Source organism: Nycticebus coucang, chromosome 4, assembly GCF_027406575.1.
Source record: "Nycticebus coucang isolate mNycCou1 chromosome 4, mNycCou1.pri, whole genome shotgun sequence".
Classification (NCBI taxonomy): Eukaryota; Metazoa; Chordata; class Mammalia; order Primates; family Lorisidae; genus Nycticebus; species Nycticebus coucang.
In genome coordinates, this window is record NC_069783.1 from 123,743,946 (window position 1) to 123,758,002 (window position 14,057).

At 43.2% G+C, this 14,057-nt stretch overlaps 1 protein-coding gene across 7 annotated transcripts in view; it reads left to right on the forward strand.

Annotated features, from left to right (window-relative positions):
- The window catches only part of BICDL1 (BICD family like cargo adaptor 1), a 98,785-nt gene that overhangs the window by 65,996 nt on the left and 18,732 nt on the right, over positions 1-14,057 (forward strand). For 4 of the 7 annotated variants that reach the window (XR_008379533.1, XM_053588196.1, XM_053588198.1 and 1 more), the window contains 4 exons: positions 2,042-2,170; positions 5,062-5,208; positions 12,723-12,902; positions 13,587-13,805. Coding sequence is in view for 6 of the 7 variants with exons in the window: in XM_053588196.1 (XP_053444171.1) it covers positions 2,042-2,170; positions 5,062-5,208; positions 12,723-12,902; positions 13,587-13,805 (675 nt within the window). In the remaining variant the exon portion in view is untranslated. The remainder of the gene's footprint in view (positions 1-2,041; positions 2,171-5,061; positions 5,209-12,722; positions 12,903-13,586; positions 13,806-14,057) is intronic. The other 3 variants (XM_053588197.1, XM_053588199.1, XM_053588201.1) reach the window with 1 other exon arrangement.

Genomic DNA, 14,057 nt, shown 5'->3' on the forward strand with positions numbered 1-14,057 from the left:
TTAAATTGCTTAATATTAAAAAAAAAGAAAGAAAGAAAAGAAACCAGAAAGCTTTTCCAAATTGGACTCATGTAAAATTTGGTTTTGAAAAACTCAAAACACAAGAAGGCAGTATTAGTCCTAATTTGAGGGTAAGACAACCCAAAGTTTACCATCCTAATTCCGTCACTGAACTCTTGGGCAAGTTCCTTCACTCTTCCCAAGCCCATTACTTATTTGTAAATGGAGAATGAGTGACAATTGATATGCATTAAAAGCACTCAGCACAGTTTTTGGCACATTGTAAGCACTCAGTAAATATTACTAATGTTGACTTTTAGGCAAGAATGAGTGATGTGTGTATTTCTAAATAACAGAGAGTACAGAGGAAACACTCCCAAGAATGATTACTGCCTGGTTTGGTCACAAATGTCAGGGTATGTGGGGTAGGGTAGGGCAAATTCATGCTGACTCCTTGCTTTAGCCATTAACACTTCTCCTTTTAAAAGCCAACATGTAAAATTGTTCATTTCAAAAAGCTACTTTTTATAGCCCTGAACTTCTAAGTTTTCTTTTAAGGGTCAGTTGTATATCAGAATCATATTACCTCATGACTGAAACTTGGGAGTCAAAGATGATTCTTGGAAAGGAAAATTTAAAAGTCAGAGGATATTTAAATGAAAATCAACTAGAGTATGGTTTGATCTTACTTTGTTTTGTGTTTTGTAATTGTTTAAAAAATTAGAACTAAAGATTGAGAATCTTACATGTCTCTGTAGTCTGGTGAAGCAACATTTATCCAATCTGTGGAAACAAACACCAAAAAGATGGAAAATTGATTATATAGGACTTGAAGATTAAAAAGAACTATTTTGAACATGTAACCATTATTATGAGAGCCTCATTGAATAACTAGCCTACCATGTCAACATTATTACCATCCCACCTCCTCTGCAATCCTTTCCTAACCAGTCCAGCACACAGTGATCTCTGTAGAACCCATAAAACTTACTGACCCCTTTGGCCTCAAAAAAGCATAGAGGCACTTGCTTAATTTGAAAGGCAGAGACAAGGGTTCTCCTCAGTGGGGTCTGGGCAGGTGCTCAGGAGAGCTAGAGTGCATGTGCTACTCAGTGAACTAACTTCCAGTGACTCTCCTGCGGCACGATATTTTGATATTTGCTATGTCTTAGCATTAGAGAACATAGCAAATAAGTGGATTGGGGTGGGGAATAAGCACCTCAGCCTGAGCTCCCCAAAGAATTAAAAGTTGCAAAAATGTCCTTGAGGAATGAATAGCAAAAATCTGTCCTGTCCTACAGATAGGACACGGAAATTTCTTAGTGCCCATGTTGAAAGGAAGTGAGAACTTCAGACAGAGATGATTTACCTGAGTCCAGATGAGGAAATTGATGGGAGAAATAAAGGACTTTGGGCGGCACCTGTGGCTCAACGAGTAGGACGCTGGCCCCATACATTGAGGATGGCGGGTAGAACCCAGCCCCAGCCAAACTGCAACAAAAAAATAGCTGAGCGTTGTGGCGGGCACCCAGCTACTCAGGAGGCTGAGGCAAGAGAATCGCCTAAGCCCAAGTGCTGGAGGTTGCTGTGAGCTGTGACAGCACAGCACTCTACTGAGAGCGACAAAGTGAGACTCTGTCTCTAAAAAAAAAAAAAGGAATTCCTAAGGCTGTAGGTATATCAGTTTTATTCTTTCTTGTAAAATATTGAGACTTTTGATTTAGCAGGTATTTGCTGAACTTCTGCTGTTGCTGATGGTAACTCATGTATAAAATCTTACTATTTGCTGGGCCTGTTTATTCTGGTTGGTAAAGTGATCTTGGACCTAGACAGAGTCTTTAATAGTGGAGGTGGGGATGGGTGTTTATCTTTTTTTGGTGCTAGACAATAAATGTATCATGGGTAGGAAAGCAGCTTCTCCTCTAGTGCTCCTTACACAATGGAAAGTATGAAGAGATAATCTATAAGTAAAAAGCAGAAGTCTTAACTGACTTCCTTTGTGCAACCTCTGAACCAGCTCTAAAGGTGTCCTCTGTTTCAGGCATCAGAAGTGGAGAGACAACTCTCCATGCAGGTCCACGCCCTCAGAGAAGACTTTCGTGAGAAAAACTCATCAACCAACCAGCACATCATCAGGCTGGAGAGCCTTCAGGCCGAGGTGAGCCTCCTGGTGTAGCAGTGCTGGGAGGTGGAGAAGTGCTTTTCTCATCAGAGGCATTACATGGGTCTTTTGGATAAGGAGCCCTCTGAATTACAAAACAAAAACCTGCTTAAAAAAAAGGGACTAAAATCTCTAAAGAAAGACATTTCTGTGAAAAACTAAATGGAGAACATTTCATCTTTGTTTCTCTGGGTAGCCTGCTGTCTAAAAAACTGAAGTTGCTCAGAGTTACTGATAAGTGTGTTGAAATAATTAGTGAACTACATTTTACCAAATATGTTGATCTCTTCCCCCAGAATCCTTCCCAGTCCCACATAGAAGGTAGAGAAGGGCATCTTCCCTTTCTCCATTCCATGTAGGCCTAATTCAGTCCATCTGAATAGGGTCTGTTATTCTCCTGTGTAGAATGGGAGAAGTAGAAGTTTCTGCTTCTTGGATTTTTGTAAGGATTGAATGGGTTACTTTATGAAAAATGCCTTCTGTAGTACCTGGAATATATTAATGTTATCGAAAGTATAAGAGAGGCCAGAACATGGAAGCCAAGGTTTAAGTGGGCCAGGGAGGAAAGACAGTAGTAGCACTTGTGGAACACTCCTGTGAAAATCAAGTTGCATGAGTAAGGAGAGGACAAGGGTCTTATCACCAGCCCAAAACCGGCCTCCCCCTGGAAAGGCTTTTGCCTGATCTGTTCATGAGGACTCCTTAACCAAGTATATGTACAGCAGCCCTTTAGCTAAGTCACAGTTGGACAGACAGTCTAGGGCCCGACTGAAGGTGTACCCTCTGCAATGGTTAAGAATGAGAGGAATGAGCCATTGTGGTCAGGCCAGAGAAACCCCAATAGGCTGCTGTTTTGTAGATGATATAAGGATATTTTTCCTAAAATCTTTCAATATCTTTTCTTTTTCCTATCTCCTATTCCCTTCTTCCCTTCTTTCCCTTGGAATTCCTACTGGTATTGAGCAGCAGGTTCTCGAAGTAAGTAGAGTTTGTTCTGGTTGAGTTTGGCATGCCTGTCTGTGACCATTGTGTGCATGACTTGCCATTCAGCTGCCTCTCCCGGGCTCTGACTCCTCCAGATGCCTGTCTTCCTCTTTCTCCCACCTTTTCACAAAGGTGAAAGTGAACATGGTCATTCCTAGGGATATTTACTCCCTGATTTGGTCTCAAGTTTTAGGGTGAGGTGGGGCAGCCTCATTCTGGGCTCCTTGCTTCATCCATCAATACTTTTAAAAGCCAAGCTATAAAATTACTCATGTCAGATAAGTTACTTCTTGTAGCTCTGACTGACCCCTTATGTTTTTTTAACATTTGGACAATTCATTTGTATATCAGAATCACATTACCTCATTACTTCACTGACTGAAACTTGGGAAACAAAGATTATTCATGGGAAGGAAAATTTAAAGGTCAAAGGGTATTTAAATAAAAATCAACTGGAGTAAGAATTCTCCAATTCAGTGAAGGAAATAGTGGGCCCATTCACAAAATGGGCTTGTTCCTTTTGATCCTTACCCAAGTGCACACCTGAGAGACAATATTTCTTTGTCTGGCCAGATACCTGATCTATCTGCACAAAGGCCATGTACTTCATTTGCCCAGGATGGTATCGTATCTGATTGATTGGTGGCCAGAGAAGATCTGTGCCCTGTGAGCAGAATTCTAGTGTGGAGAGTGAGAACAGCTATAAACCAAAGAGAAAGATGGCTCTCAGAGGACTTGAAGCAAGTTAGACATTCATTTCAAAATCTCCCCTGGAAAAGTTCTGAGGTTGATCCCCAAAACTTACCCAAGTAAGAGCCCTAAGGAACTGTTACCCAAGGCAGACTAGAGAGCCTGGAAAACATCTTAATTGTGTCAAGAAAATATTTATAAGCAAGAAGCTGATTGAAAAATCAATCCAGCAGGGAACTGATAAATAGAAGGACCTGCAAGGCTCCAGAAGTTCCTGCCAAAGCCCCAGAAGTTCCCGCCAAAGCCAGTACCAATTGGGAAGACTTGAGAAGGCTTTCTGGAGCCCCTGAACAGGACAGTGTTCTTTGGACAAAGCGTCTCTGGCCTTGAGGAGACTGGCTTTAGCTCCTCACCCTGCAAACCTTGCAACCAGAGAAGGCTTGGCATCTGTTTCCTGTTTTCCAGTTCTCTCACTTAGACTTTCCTGAAGGGAGCTTTATGTATCTTGAGACTGATTTGGTATTCAATGTACAGACATACCAGCCTATGTTTCATAAAAGGAGAAAATTTGCCTGTATTTGCAAATTGCTTGCTCAGGTGAAAGTTTCTTTGAGTCAAGTCAGTGTTCACTTGTGTCCTTGTCCTGCTCCTTCCCAGACACAGGCTGATGTAGGCACTGCTTTTTCTGTGCCCTGATAGCCCTTCCATTCACTCAGGGCACCAAGTCTGAGCTATGACTTCTAATGCCAGAGGGGCTGGCAGAGGAGGAAGGACAGAGGGGAGCCCTTCTGGGAGATTCTGAGATTCTGGCTCCAGAGGATTTCTTGGCTATTTTCTCCTGTTATGACTTAGAAGGAAATGTGTAGTATGGCAAGTTAGGTTCTACCCCTAACCCCTGCAAATTGTAGGTTGAGGTAAAACTGAGGGCAGGCAAGGTGGGGCCCTTCTCTGTCTTATCTCTGGAATTTCCAGAGCTCTAGCCTTTCCTTCCTCTGCCTGGCATCCCACATTCCAGCCTCCCCAAAGCTCAACTCCCACCCCTTCTCAGACAGGTTTCTAGAAAGGATGAGTTCTCTCTTCATCTTAGGATTTCACAGCTGTTCTCTCAGAGATGGAGACAGAACACTGAGAGACAGGTGCATTCCTGTTTTGGGACTAGTCCCTCCCTCCCACTTGTCAGCCTGGGTGTAACTCCACACCATCACTGTGGCTCTCCACCCTTTCAGATCAAGATGCTGTCAGATCGGAAACGGGAGCTGGAGCATCGTCTCAGTGCCACCTTAGAGGAAAATGACCTGCTCCAAGGGACTGTTGAAGAGCTGCAGGACCGGGTGCTGATCCTGGAAAGGCAGGGACATGACAAAGACCTACAGGTACTGGGCCAGAGAAGCTGTCCTGCAAGATTAGGGCCAGATAAAGGGAGGAACTTAGCCACTTAGCCAGGAAGAAAAGGCTGGGAGGCCTGAATTACCACTGGAGTCTCATGTGGGCCCTGTTGTAATTCCTCCAGGCACTCACTCACTCGGCCCTTCTGGCTCTGCCCAGAGAAAATACTTCATTACCCACAGGTCATCTCTCCAGTGTGTTCTGAGCCACTGGCTCCTGGAGCAGTTTCACAGAGTTCTTTCTGGGCTATTAACATGGCTGTTTTTGTGGCCTCTTAGCATTTGTGAAGTCTGCTGGAAGATTTCAGAAGGAGCCTGTAACTCTCTGTACTTGGCTTTCAATGGTCTCTGCTGCTGCTTTCTTGAGTCAGTGGATTTAGTTGGCTGGCACAAAGCAGAAACCAAGAAGCTGCCCATTGAACACAGCAAGACATATCCTGCTTCTGCCAGTTGCCAGAAAGGCACAGGCTGACCCTCTTTGTGAGCATAATTAGTCTTTTTTTTTTTTCTTTCTGAAGGAAATTGCTTCATGGCCACATTTGTCTTTATTTGGGAACTGCCATCGGGCCCTAGCCAAATCCCTAAGCTCAAGCTTGACAATAAACAACTCCCCAAACAAAAAGAGAATCACAAAAGCCCATTACTGCCACCACAGAAATAGAGTGCAGCATCTGCTACCAAGATGCTTCTCTCTGGGCATCCTCTGACCGTGATGGGAGTACGTTAGGTGGCAACAGTGACATGTATTTGTATGGAAATGGTTAGCCAGTTATATTCCGGCACGAAGTAGATCTCTACCCAAAATCCACTGTAGTAGGTCCCATTGGGCTCATAGGTAGGCTGTATGCAAGTCTTGGGGTGTGGGACAGAGAAACTGCGTTTTAGGCTAAGATCACTTGTCACTGACACCATCAATTAAGCTTACATCTAAGTGATAAACCTCTTTGATGGGAAATTAGCAGCTTTTCTCATATGTTTTTATTACCTTCAGCTGATAACTTTTCATATAGTTATCAGTAAAAGGCCTCAGTAAATGGTGAATAGGAAATGATGTTGGCTCAGCGCCTATAGCTCAGCAGGTAGGGTGCCAGCCACATACACCAGGGATGGTGGGTTCAAACCTGGCCAGGGCCTGCCAAACAACAATGGCAACTACAAAAAAAAAATAGCTGGGTGTTGTTGTGGGCGCCTGTAGTCCCAGCTACTTGGAATGCTGAGGCAAGAGAATTGCTTAAGCCCAAGAGTTTGGGGTTGCTGTGATGCCATGGCACTCTGCTGAGGGTGACATAGTAAAACTCTGTCTCAAAAAAAAAAAAAACACCTGTAGTCCCAACTACTTGGGAGGCTGAGTCAAGAGAATCACCTAAGCCCAAGAGCTGGAGGTTGCTCTGACGCGACGGCACTCTACCAAGGGTGACAAAGTAAGACTCTTGTCTCTAAAAAAAAAAGAAAAGAAAATGATGCTGGCTAAAGCTTCATTAGCAGTTTTCAAAGCGTAAAGGAGTTTGTTCAGTTTTCAAGGTTGATGATAATAGCAGTGAACATTTCTATGCTCCTTTATAGGGGATGGAATGCTTTCACATACATTATAAAGCTGAAGCTTAGAAAAAAAATTAACTATTTATCCAGTGTCATGTAGTAAGTCCTTTGGCAGAGTCGAGACCAGACCCTCCTGTCAGCTTTGCCTGTTGCTGGATGATAAATTCTTGGGTATCACTTGTTTCTAAAAGTCAAAGGTTTGGCCAGTGTTGTTACCTCATCACATACTCTCTTGAGGTTTGCTGAGATAGAGTATGGAGAGGAAAAAGACAAGAAGTACAGAAAAATAGAAAAACAGCTCTTGCCCAAAAGAAACTTTCATTCCAGCATGAATTCACAAATGAAAAGTCCTTATTTTAAATCAAGAACTGGGGATGAGGGGAAAGGTGGAGGCTTGGTGGACTGTTGCCACCTGACCAGCACAGTGGCTGCATGATCCTTGGGAGTGAGAGCCCCAGGTCAGGCTTATGTACATGCTCATTACCTGCATGTCCACTGTCTTCTGATTGGATTTCTTCACAATGTGAGGGTGTCACTCATCTGACGACACACAGCAAGTCTGGCTGTTCTTCCATTTGGAAAATCTATATGTATAGGCTGAATTCATCTTTCCTAACTATTTGTATTTCTGTTCATGTGAAATTTCTCTTAGGTTGCAAATAATTACCATTGTCTTCCAGAAAGCCCCTCTGTTGCTGAAATGGACTGTACTAATACAGAAATAAAAATTCTTGCTGTTAAAAACATATTTTTAAACCATTAATCAAATCTTAACTCTGATTTTTTTTTTCAGACTTGAGAACAGGGCTAAAAATTGTTACATATTTATTGAGCCTCCTGGTGTATATCAAGTGTTTTGCTGAACTTTTAATACCCAGTAAAGGAAATTGATACATTTCCTCTGAGGGCCACCTAACTGCCCTGTTTCAAACCCAGCTGTGTATTTCACAGATGTGTGCAGGGCCTCCTCTCAGCAAGTAAGCAGATTTCATCAGCAGAGCACAGACCCCACTCACTGTGGGACAACCAGGAAGCAGGTGATCTGGAGTCCAGACCTTGCTCTGATGATGATCTTGTACCATTAGACAAATCACTTAGCATCACATAGTCTCAGTTCCCTTAGATGTGACATGAAAAGAGCACCCCCACTTCTGCTCACATGAATATTGTAAACTTGAACTTAGTATATGATACAAAAATGAAGCATTTAGCTTCATCCTTATTTATTACATGTAAGTATGCTTAGTTTCATCTTTCTAACATAAAGGATGGTATTTCTTTTTTTTTTTTTTTTGTAGAGACAGAGTCTCACTTTATGGCCCTCGGTAGAGTGCTGTGGCATCACACAGCTCACAGCAACCTCTAGCTCCTGGGCTTAAGCGATTCTCTTGCCTCAGCCTCCCGAGTAGCTGGGACTACAGGCGCCCGCCACAACGCCCAGCTATCTTTTGGTTGCAGTTCAGCTGGGGCCGGGTTTGAACCCGCCACCCTCTGTATATGGGGCCAGCGCCTTACCGACTGAGCCACAGGCGCCGCCCAAGGATGGTATTTCTTATATTAGAGGGTTCTTATAGTTAATAGACTGTTCCTTCTTTGGTTTGGCTTTTCTGCATTGTCTGTCCAGTTGGTTAATCAGTTATTGACCAGAGTGCAGACTTTTCTTGGTCTTTTGTTCTCTTGCTGTTATAATTAATTAAGGAACTTTGAGTGTGCATGAGTAATTGAACTAATTTTGTCCAGACTATAAGAACTTGTATTTGTCTGTGCTGAACTTCTCCTGCTGAGATGTGTGTGGAGTTGTCTAGAAAATAATTGTGAAGTATTTTGTTAATTTAATATACTGTGTATAATGGTGCCAAATACTTCTAAGGAATGTCTTTTTTGGAACCCTGATCTTTTTCTTTCTGAGTTTTCTTAAAATTGGGCTTAGAAGAGTTCCCACCAGGCCCACAGGCAGGTATTGCTGATCCATGGGAACCATGCAGAGCAGGATTGCCATTTCCTTTTTTATTCTCTGAGTAGCCAGGCTCCAACTCCTTCCTAGTTAGGGCTATTCCAGATCACTGGTACCATTAGCCAACCATTTTCTACTATTAAATGGTGAAGGTGAGGCTCCCAGGGCACCTGAAGGATTAACTAAAAGCTCTGCAAGGCAGCTTGCTCCCTTCATGAGAACTGTAGAGCTGAGTTGCTGCCAGCCACCCCATAGTACATATCCCTGCAGAAGCCACAAGCTGTCTTGGCCAAGAGTCTGAAAAAGACCAGTGTCAATTCTCTTTTTAGTATAAAGAAGGGTCTCCAGAAATGCTACTTTCTAAAAGAATAAATTAGTTAAATTTAAACCACAGGAAATTCTTCTCCTACCCTCCCGCCAGAAATCTTTTACAGGGGGGACAGCACAGTCCACAAACACGAAGAATAGGAAATGTTGCTCCTGTGCATGTGGCACGTGGCCATGTGCCTAGCGGCTAGCAGACCAAGGCAGTTCTACAATTACAGTCTTCTGTGTTACAAGCAAATTAGCGATGAGGTGCACAGATAAGAGACCAGCATCTATCAGTCATGCTTGGGTTATCCCCTTATATCTGGCAGGAGTAAACTCTCCAGAGAGTGGTGTACTGTTGTGGACTCCACATGGAAAGGACCTTAAGAGAATGCAGACAGGGTGAAATAGAGAAGGAGCCCTGCCCACAAGTTGTGATCCCTTCATTGCTGTCTCCTGTCTACCCCTGATATCACTCCCCTCCTCTGAGCCTCAGTTTTATGCTGAAATGGTTGGACTCACTGATCTCTGTGGCCCTGCCAGCTGTAAAAATGTAGGCTATGTGAAAATCTCTGAGATCACTAAAAATCAAGAGAGAGTGTGTATAGGAGAAGTCTAAAGAGTATATAATATATACTAATAAAACATTTGGCTTCCAGAGTAGAGATTGAGAAACTATTGAAAAGGAATGTCTCTAAGTAATTAGCTCTTTCCAGTCTTCTGAAAGGACTGAGAAAGAACAAACCATTTAACATATGAGATAAAGGACTTAGATTGTTAGACAAGGCAAAAAATATGTACATTTCTACCCATGAGAATTGTAACTTGAACTGTGGGACTTCCTGTTCAGAGATCTTTAAGATAGGGTAATATCTCATCTGTCTGAGATAAATAAGGTGAGAGGAGAGTAGAAAGGGTCTTAGACTTGGGAGTCATGAATCCAGTTCTGCTTCACAAGGGTTTGGGGAAAGTCACTTTCACTGGGTCCACTACCTGACATGGGGACTTGAGGAGCTAGCCATAAGGCCTTAGCTTTAAATTGTTAGCTTCTTTCCAAGTTCCCCCTTTTCCCCTTATTTAATATATATATATATATATATATATAGTAAGAATACAAATCTTAAGTGGATAGCCAGTGAATTTTTACCAATTTCCACATGTGTAACTACCATCTAGGTCAAGACATAGACCATTATCAGCATCCCACAAGGAACACCACATCCTCAAAAGCAAACCTCAGGCTGGGTGCAGTGGCTCACACCTGTAATCCTAACACTTTGGGGGGCGGGTGGATTGCCTGAGCTCATGGTTTCGAGACCAGCCTGAGCCAGAGCGAAACCCCTTCTCTAAAAATAGCTGGGTGTTGTGGCGGGTGCCTATAGTTCCAGCTGCTTGGGAGGCTGAGGCAAGAGAATTGCTTAAGCCCAAGAGTTTGAGGTTGCTGTGAGCTGTGACACTACAGCGCTCTACCCAGGGCGACAAAGTGAGACTGTCTCAAAAAAGAAGCAAACCTCTATTTCAACTTTCATCTATTCTATCTCTGAGGTTTGGGAATGTCTCAAAAGTAGAAGCGCACATTATATATTTTTTAGGTCTGTCTTTTGCTCAACATTATGTCTGTGAAGTTCATCCATGCTGTGGCTTGTAGTAGCACTATATTCTTTTTCACTGTTTATATATTCCAACATGTGAATATTCCAGTTTATTTATCTGTTCTAATTTGATTGCTATTTGATCGTTTCACATTTGTGGCTATTATTAACACCCTAGGTAGGTCTTTTGTGCACATTTTGTTTTTGTTGAGTCTACACCTAAGAGTGAAATTGCTGGATTGTAGGATAAGTATCTATTTAACTTAAATAACAAACCGTTTTCTAAAGCATTGATATATTTCCACTTGCCAGCAATAGGAGTTGTAGTTGTCCCACATCCTTTTCAACACTTGATATTAATATTATTTTTTTTTTGAGACAGTCTCATTATGTTGCCCTCGGTAGAGTGCTGTGGCATCACAGCTCACAGCAACCTCCAACTCTTGGGCTTAAGTGATTCTCTTGCCTCAGCCTCCCAAACAGCTGGGACCACAGGTGCCCGCCACAATGCCCGGCTATTTTTTGTTGCAGTTTTCATTGTTGGTTAGCTGGCCCAGGCCATGTTCTAACTAGCCAACTTCAGTGTTTGTGGCTAGTGCCGTAACCACTGTGCTATGGGCACTGAGCCGATATTATTATTATTATTATTACTAATGTTATTTATTTATGTTAGCCATCTTGGTGAGAATCTAACTGTATCACTTTGTATGCCTGTGTAATTTTTTTTCTTGTAGAGACAGAGTCTCACTGTACCGTCCTCGGGTAGAGTGCCGTGGCGTCACACGGCTCACAGCAACCTCTAACTCTTGGGCTCACGCGATTCTCTTGCCTCAGCCTCCCGAGCAGCTGGGACTGCAGGCGCCTGCCACAACGCCCGGCTATTTTTTGGTTGCAGTTTGGCCGGGGCTGGGTTTGAACCCGCCACCCTCGGTATATGGGGCCGGCGCCCTGCTCACTGAGCCACAGGCGCCGCCCATGCCTGTGTAATTTTTATTATAAAGGGTTTCAAATAGACCCAACAGTGAAATAGGGTGACCAAGCCCCCTGTGCCCCATTGTTCAGCTCTAAAACCACTAATCTTGCCCCATCTTCATAATATTTATTTCTTCTTCACTCATGTTATTTTGAGATTTATTTTTGAGGCAGAGTCTAATTCTTAGCACCCTGATTACAGTGCCATGGTATCATAGCTCACAGCAATCTCAATCTCTAGAGATACTCTTGTCTTAGCCTCCCAAGTAACTGAGACTACAGGCACCTGTCACAACGCCTGGCTAATTTTTTCTCTTCTTTTTTTTTTTTTTTAAAGTAGAGAATGGGGTCTTGCTCTTATTCAGGCTGGTCTCAAACTCCTATGCTGAGGTGATTCACCTGCCTCAGCCTCCCAGAGTGCTAAGATTACAGGTGTGAGCCACCACAACTGGCTCAAATCTGAGAATTTTAATAAGTTTACCTGTAACTAAAAAGCACTACCTCTAAAAGATAAGAACCTTAAAAAAATAGAACCATGGAATTACTTTTTTTATTAATATCTCACTCTGTCACCCAGGCTAAAGTGCAGTGGTGTGTGTGATCATAGCTCACAGCAACCTCCAGCTCACAGGTTCAAGTGATCCTCCTGTCTCAGCCTCTTCAGGAGCTAGAACCATAGGTGTGAGCCACTGCACCCAGCCAGCATTATTATAACAGAAAAATTTATCAGTCTTAATATCACAAATATCCAATGAGTGTTCAAATTTTTATTTGTCTTATAAATAATCATAATTTCTTTACATTCTTTGTTTGAATCAACATGCAAATTAAATATGTCAACACATTGCAGTTGGTTAATATGCATCTTAAGTCTTTTTTTAATCTTTACATTCTTCCTTTATCTTTTTTTTCCTTGAAATTTATCTGTTAGATAAATGGAGTTGTTTGTCCTATAGAATTTCCCAGATCTAGATTTCATTGATTGCATCCCCCGAGGTAGCCTAAAATGTTCCTCTCTCCTCTGTATTATCCTATAAATTGATGGTTAGATCTAGAAGCATGATCAGGTTCATGGTCACTTTGTCCTGGTTTTGGTTTCTGACAAACCTCACTACTATTTGCTCTTTCTTTGAAAGCTTCACCAAAGCCAGCTGGAGCTCCAGGAGGTGCGTCTCTCCTACCGGCAGCTGCAGGTGAAGGTGGAAGAACTCACTGAGGAGAGGAGTCTGCAGAGCTCTGCTGCCACCAGCACTTCCCTTCTGTCAGAGATCGAGCAGAGCATGGAGGCCGAGGAGCTAGAGCAAGAGAGAGAACAGGTGCTGACCTCCCTGTCACCTAGGAGGCAAGGCCTGGGGGTGCTTGGGACCAGATAGCACTCATCTGTCAGCCAGGCAGGGGTTGTGGCTCTGTACCAGCCCCTTGACCTGGTGGCTAGAGTGTCATGAAGCAGGCTCAGACTGAGGCATGTCCCTGGCCCTGCATTTTCCACCCACCTTATTCGTGAAAGCATTGAGCAGAACTGCCAGAGGATAGAGGTATTTGAGGCAGAGCCAAGTCCCGCTCACTATTCCCCCAGTGCCTCTTAGGAAGTACTTTTTGACTGATAGGTCAGCCTCATGCCTTTTGTATTGGCAGAGTTCTAGAACATTCACAACTTAGCCTCTTCACCTAAGTGGCTCTCATCTCCCTTTTCATAATACCCAGAACCACTCATTCCCCTAACCAGTCTTTGACTCCCAGCAAAGTTACTGATTTTATGAAGAAGTATATTGCGTGGCAAATGGGAGAGGCTAGAGTGCAGGGAAAGAAGCATTTGGAGTATGTTAAGTGGAGCAAGCCCGGAATAGGTATGGTTATTATCTAAAAAAACAGCACTAAAACTCTTCTCCTAGAACTGATGTCTTGTGTATAAGTATTTTGGAGTGAGGTACTAGAAAAAGATGACCAGGTGGCAGTCTTCTCTATAGTCTATAACCAAGAATAATTCTCTGTGGGAACAGCTGAGACTGCAGCTCTGGGAAGCCTATTGCCAGGTTCGCTATCTCTGCTCACACCTTCGAGGAAATGACAGTGCCGACTCAGCCGTCTCCACAGACTCTTCAATGGATGAATCTTCAGAAACCTCATCTGCCAAGGATGTGCCAGCTGGCAGCTTGCGCACTGCCCTCAATGAGCTCAAGAGACTGATACAGAGCATTGTTGATGGCATGGAGCCCACGGTAAGAGGCCAATCTGAGAAGGACCTGACCCTGTAGGGTATGGCTAGGGGGAGATGGTAACCTACTGCAGAAGAGGATAGGTTAACCCTGGAACCCTATAAAATATCTGCAAGAATGTCTTCTGAGCCTCCTTACTGTTGGTGAGCACTGACTCCTGTGATCAAGCAGAGGGGCCAAGTGCCAGGGAAGAGAAGGTTACAAAATAAGCTTCCTGAAGACACTGTCCAAAAGGAGCCTTTTGTGCAGACAATG